General features: G+C 29.1%; 1 protein-coding gene and 1 long non-coding RNA gene across 2 annotated transcripts in view; one reads left to right on the top strand and one right to left on the bottom strand.

The window, feature by feature from the left end:
• Window positions 1-6,609, bottom strand: part of LOC107624909 — a 10,934-nt gene that overhangs the window by 1,069 nt on the left and 3,256 nt on the right. The window lies entirely within an intron of this gene.
• Window positions 600-2,748, top strand: LOC107624908 (calmodulin-1-like). Its single transcript, XM_016327395.2, has 4 exons — window positions 600-908; window positions 1,410-1,567; window positions 1,720-1,797; window positions 2,421-2,748. Exons 1-4 carry the CDS (start codon window positions 833-835, stop codon window positions 2,553-2,555), a joined length of 447 nt encoding a protein of 148 aa, XP_016182881.1. The 5' UTR covers window positions 600-832; the 3' UTR covers window positions 2,556-2,748.

Below are 6,609 nucleotides of genomic sequence, written 5' to 3'. Positions count from 1 at the left end.
AAGATTACTAGTATAAAAAATTATGTTGCATAGCTTTTTCAAATAAAAAATGCTCACTCAACATAAAAATTAAGTCATAAAATTAATTGTCATATATTTTCATACATGTTATTTGACAAAGTAATGAATTGTTAGAATAATTAAATATTTTATAACATAATAATCAATACTGTAATGATAGAATAAACATATGTTAATTTATAGCAATATAATCATTTTTCTTATAAATACCAAATATGTATTTTTATAATAGGTTAATAGGTAATTAAATTTTTGTGTCCACGTAACATAATTAATTTGAACTAGACACTTATTTACGATAATCATCACAAATTTCAAAAATAGACACTTATTTAGAAAGAAAAAAGGGTATTAAATTGTATCGGTAAACTTTGTTCAAAGAAGTAAAAGCAATAGAAAAGAAAATTAAAAGACTAACAAACGATTTAATGTTTTAGATACATAGGAATAATGAAATCCAATATAATTGAAAGTTTTCAACGATTTAATAGAGGACTCAAGACTTGTGGATTCTGGAAGTTTTCTCCACTTTGATTTATGATTTCTCCATCATGAGCGTGTGTTGACAGTTTGACTAATCAATGAATTGAAGGAACAAAGAGAAAAATAAAAAATAAAAATAAAAATAAAAATTTCCCCTTTCAGCTATAAAAGCACAAAGGACTGAAGGAGACAAAGAAAACAGCATCATAAGACATAAGACAAACATTTTTTCTCTCTCACCCCAACAACCAATTCATACTATTAGAGAATTTTCAAGCTACTATATATATACACTTCAGTTTTTGTACCTTCAACAACAAGAATTTAAATGGCAACTTCATTAACACAAGATCAGATTGCTAAATTTCGGGAAGCTTTTTCTGTAATTGACAAGGACTCTGATGGTGAGTTCTTTTGTGCATTTTAATTAGAGTTTAATTTTGATGCACGAATAGTGTAAAGCATTTTATACAGTCGCGCAATCACAACCGTTCTTTTGGATGACCATTCACGCAGTTAATGTAAAAGGTAGTTATTTTTACTAATATGGCGTTATGTGATTGGATATACGTGTAAAATAATTTTACACTGACAGTGCATCAAAATTAAATTCTTTTAATTATAGTATTTCTTAACCATCACCTTCGAATTCGATTCTTCCTAAAAGATAAAAATAGAGTTTGCTTATTTGATAAGGTTGTCTATTTTATATGTCTCTACAGTATAGATTAGTCATTAGGCTTTCGGCTTAGTGAAACAAACCAACAAAATTATATTAAATGTTTACATTTATTGTTTAATATGCACCAATTATATATGTTCTTATTAATTAATTATCATGTTTGCCTTTATTTATGATTCAATTTTATGCTGACATTATTCTTATTAATTGGTGTCTTATATAGGATTCATTACTTTGGAAGAGCTTATAGCAATTTTACAACAATTAGATGGAAATTCAACAAAAGAAGAAGTCCAAGAAATGATTAGTGAAGCTGATATTGATGGAAATGGGATAATAAATTTTGAAGAGTTCTTAACTTTTATGGGAAGGAAAATCAAGGTTAGAAAAACTATATACATGGAGGAATTGCTTATTAATTAGGCCACCAAGTTTGAACTTTGAGCATTTTCTTCTCCTTTTTTTTTTAAATAAAAATATTTGAAGTATTTGCTTGAGATTAATAATGATGTTATTGTCAATTATTGTAACAGGAAAATCAGGCTGAGGAGTTAAAAGATGCATTTAAAGTGTTTGATAGAAATAATGATGGATACATATCAGCCACTGAGGTAAAAAATAATGTGCCATGTATTGCTGATCAATTTGTAATGGAATTTCTTTTTAATGTAAAAATCTTACACACTAAATATTGTTAGTGAAAATTTAATCCAATAGCATACTATGTCTTTTAAATATTTCTCTTCTGTAATAGCAAACAATATAAGGTAGCATTTGTTTTTAAAAATGGAGAATGAGATTAGAGGACTAGAATTTAGTATTGTGTTCACTGTTCAGTGATTAGATCTAAAATTAAAATTTTAATATTGAGACACAAAATTTCAGTCTCTTCAGTATTTTTAAAAAGTAGAAATACAGGAAATTAAAATTTTTTAGGAAAGAGACTGAAACTTCAATAATATTTTTTAAAAAAAATATCCTCATTTAACATTTCAAATTTCAGATTTATCCTCAATCTTCATATTTATCTTAAACTAAACATAATATTAAAATATAACTCAATTTAATACTTTTTATATCAAATATAGTACAAAAACGTAATTTAGTTTCTGTCTCCTAATTTCAGTCTCTTTTTCAAATATAATCTAAAGGACATTTTTTTTTCAATTCTAACTTATGAATTAACCATGACTAGAAAGAGCTAATTTTATTTATTTATTTTATGTATTTTTAGCTGAGACAAGTGATGATGAAAATGGGAGAGAGGCTAACAGATGAAGAAGCTGAAGAAATGATAAGAGAGGCAGATTTGGATGGTGATGGTCAAGTCAGCTATGAAGAATTTGCAAGAATGATGTTGCTCAATTGATCTCACATTAATTTAAATAATGAGGCCATTAACATGCATTATTAATTTAATTTATTTTGTATTTAGTCTAATCATTTTCATTTTCATTTGTATAATTTTTATGACTTATTCAAGGCTGAACATAACATGTTTTTGTTACACTACATAAGGAAAATACTATACACGTGAGTTGGAGACTTTCACCTAAGTCAAAGATAATGTAAAGTCAACCTAGTTTGGTCTTTGGTGATGTAACTTAGCTTGGTGAGATTAAGGTCAAAGACTTTGATTTATTTGTCTTTGAATACGTAAAACTAACCTTCATATATACTTAACCTTATTTATAGTCTTCATCTAACAAAGTTGCTTCCTTTTATTTCAATTCACCTCTTCCACTTATAAAAGAATCCAAAATACTTAGGTGAACCCAAATTTTATAGGTAATTATGTGAAATTATATGTATAAAAGGGTAAAATATATTTTTTATTCTTAAAATTTGTTAAAAATTTTAAAAATATTCATAAATTTTATTTTGTTTTAATTTTGTTCAAAAAGTATTCAATTTGCATAAAATATATTTCTAATGATTAATTTTTTAAAAAATTTAGGACCAATTCACCAATAATTTTACAAGAACACAACTATCAGCACATATAAACCAGATATAGTTGTCATGTATTATTATTAGATTAGTTCTAAATTTTCTGAAAATTTAGTTGTCAGAAGTATATTTGATACAAATTAAAAATTTTTGAAACAAAATTGAAATAAAATAAAACTTAAAGGAGGAGGAGGAGGAGGAAAAGAAGGAGATAAATGTGGTGGTGGTGACGATGACGATAATGAAAAAAGATGAAGAAAAAGGAGAAGGAGAAGGAGAAGAAGAAGCAGGATGAGGAGGAGAAAAGAAGACGAAGTCTGACAGCGTAAACTAAATGACTTGGATGAACTTGAATGTAAAATTACTTGAGTGTGTAGTGAAACTCCAAACTTAAAGAACAAAAAATATATTTTTTCTTATATAAAAAATTAAAAAAATTGAGAATTCTAAACTATTCTCGTAATTCTAAATAAATAGAAGTTTATACTTTTGTTATTTTTCTGTTAGTAACATATTACCATTAAAATGAGATTTGACAAATTTTACCTCACATACTATATACTAGCAATTAATTAGCAATGACATGTTCGAATGACTAACTTGAACCAAATGAGTTTGACAAGGGTGGATGGGTGAGATTTATTTACTTTTTGGTATTTAAGGGTGAGAATCTTCAAGTCATGTGATATTGTGAAGGATATGGAAAAAGAATTTGAGTAAAAAAATATAGATATAAGTTAAAAGTGATCAACAAATTAAATTAAATTAAATTAATATTATATTATATAACTATGTCTCTTAAAACAAAGGTAAATGCATAACTAAACCAAAGTATCTCAAAATTACATGAATTTTTTGAAATAAAAATCGTTGCGTTAAAGTCTCATATACATATCTATATAAATCGAATTAACCTAATTCGAATTAGTTTTTTAGTAGTAAATCAAATTGACATAAAACATAGTGCATACTAGTAAATCGAATTTGAATTGACCTAATTCGATTTACTAGTGAACATCCCATATGTAGTTCGTTAATCAAATCAGTTTAATTCGATTTAATACTGATATAGATTATTGACATTTACTAAATAAGTTAATTGTTTATTTATTCTATATTAACTTTAAAACATATATCAAAAATTCAATATTTGTATTTTAGTTCAAATTCTAGAAAATCTATATTTTTATAAACTTATTTTTTATAAACCTATAAAGTTAAAACAGAATATTAAACGATTTCTAAAAATTTATTAAAAATTATCTTTTAACTCATTAGCATTTAAAGAATTATTACCGAAATTTTTGATGTTAAAAAAATTAATATAAAGTATAGCCCTCCAAAATAGTATAGGAGTTAAAACTTAACATTATAAAATAACTAACTATATTTAATCGAAAATATTTGACAACAAAAAATTAGACAAAAAATGAATCATTAATTATTACTAAAATGAATCATTCTTGTATTTCGAGTGGAGTAAAATATTAATAAAAAATGTTTGGTAACAAAAGATTAGATAAAAGAAAAGTTAGAAATTATGGGGAGTGCAATATTAATAACATAAGAAAAAAACAAGCCAATGAGCTATAGTTCAAATAGCATAGTTTCTCTATACTCATTTAAGAAATTGCGAGTCTCCCTATCTCCGATTAAACAAAAAGGCATAAGGAAAAATGAAGTAACTGCATATACAGTTCTCTAACTCAAGGTTCTGAAAACCAGACCGAACCGACCGTTCAACCGGGTTAACCAGGAACTGGTCAGTTGGCCGGTCTGGTCCACGTACAAAACCATCTTACAAAAAACCTATTAAAAAATTGGCTGAACCAGTGGTTAACAGATGAACCGGACGAACCGGCCGAATTTTTTAAAGGTCCGGTTTTGTTTTCTTACTAAAAAACGGCGTCGTTTTTTACGCCAAAAAAAAAAGAGAACAAAATGCACTTTCACTGACCCAGTCCCAAATCAACCCTAACGCGTAACCCACTAACCCTCTCCCTTCTGAAATCATTTTCTTTCTCTCCCAGCCGTCTCCAACCCAGCACTGCAATCTCCCTCTCCGTCGTCGTCCCCACCCCACCCCTTTCTCTCTGACTCTCTGTGTGACGCCAACCCAACCCTAAATCTCTTTCCACCCGCCGCTTGCTCCGGTCGCTGAAAACCCACTGCCCCTCTCATCCAGCAGTAGTAGTAGCCAGAAGCCGTCGCCGAACTCTTCTCCTCAGCCAGAGGGTAGGTGCCATCGCCGCCAGCAGTTGAGTTTCATTCCTTTTTCGCCGCCTGTTTCGTTCCTCCGTCGTCTGAACTCCGAAACTTCCGCGGTCGACGTCGTCTGCTCGTTTGGTTGTCGAAAGTTTCTCTGTCAATGTCGTCTGCTCGTCTGTTCTGCACTTCTGCCACCGTGAGTTTTAATGGTTTTTCAATTAATTTTTTTGTTTATTAACTATATGAATTGTTGGTTGCTGGAGTGAGGAATTTAGTCCACTAATTTGAATTCAGTTAATTTTTTGTATTTGGTTAATTATATGAATTGATGCAGTTCTTTTGCTTTTCCGTAATCTATTTTTATGAGTTTTGTCCACTGATTTGAATTGAGTTGATTTTTTTATTTGGTTAATCATTCTGTAATTCTGAATTTTACTGAATATAATTTGGATATAAGTTTAAGTTTGGATTCTGAATTTTGAATGCTATATAGAATTTTGATATAATTTGGATTCTAAATTGTTGTAATTATTGTAATGACTGGTGTATGTAATTCTACCATTAAAAGTGCATTAGTAACAATGACATGCATTGTTGAAGTATTAGGATGGAATGGTGTTCTAGATAGAATGAGTACACATTCTTGCATTACTCTAAGTAGGGCTGGCAATTCATATCCTACCCGCGGGTACCCAACCCGGTCCAACCCGTTTGGGTAGGATAGGCTACCCAACCCGCTGCGGATAGGGTAGGGTACGGTTCGGGTATGTCTGCGGGTAGGGTAGGGTACGGGTTTAGGGTGTACCCTATCTGCACCTTATATATAACACATATTTTATTAAAAAATAAGTATATAGTGAAGTAAGTGAGAGTTGAACCCACAACTTTCCTTATGTAATAACTTACAATAAGTGAACAACCACTAATCTAATTAGTTAATTTAGTAATTTAAAATATTAGTTTTTTTATTTTTTATGTTATTAATATGTATAAAATTTGAAATGATTGAATTTTATATTTACTTTGAAAAAATTTGATATTTCTGCGGATAGAATAGGGTAGGATTTAGAACTTTAGGGTGCGGGTAGGGTTGAGAAATTCTCAACCCGCGGATAGGGTTAGGGTAGAGTCCAAACCCTACCCTACCCTACCCATTGTCAGCCCTAACTCTAAGTGTTATTAAATAATAGTAACTAAAGAAAGCAGATAATTTGAATTTGTTGAAATCTGAAAAAGCAATTTATTGTGTTTTGATTTTTTTTAGT

This window comes from Arachis ipaensis, chromosome B02, assembly GCF_000816755.2.
Source record: "Arachis ipaensis cultivar K30076 chromosome B02, Araip1.1, whole genome shotgun sequence".
Lineage (NCBI taxonomy): Eukaryota > Viridiplantae > Streptophyta > Magnoliopsida > Fabales > Fabaceae > Arachis > Arachis ipaensis.
This window is presented reverse-complemented; position numbering and strand designations above follow the sequence as displayed.

Bases quoted from the DNA above. Each gene is read 5' to 3' on its own strand.
- LOC107624908 (XM_016327395.2), top strand. From the start codon at position 833: ATGGCAACTTCATTAACACAAGATCAGATTGCTAAATTTCGGGAAGCT. The intron at 909-1,409 runs GTGAGTTCTTTT...TGTCTTATATAG, and splicing joins AATTGACAAGGACTCTGATG to GATTCATTACTTTGGAAGAG. The intron at 1,798-2,420 runs GTAAAAAATAAT...ATGTATTTTTAG, and splicing joins GATACATATCAGCCACTGAG to CTGAGACAAGTGATGATGAA.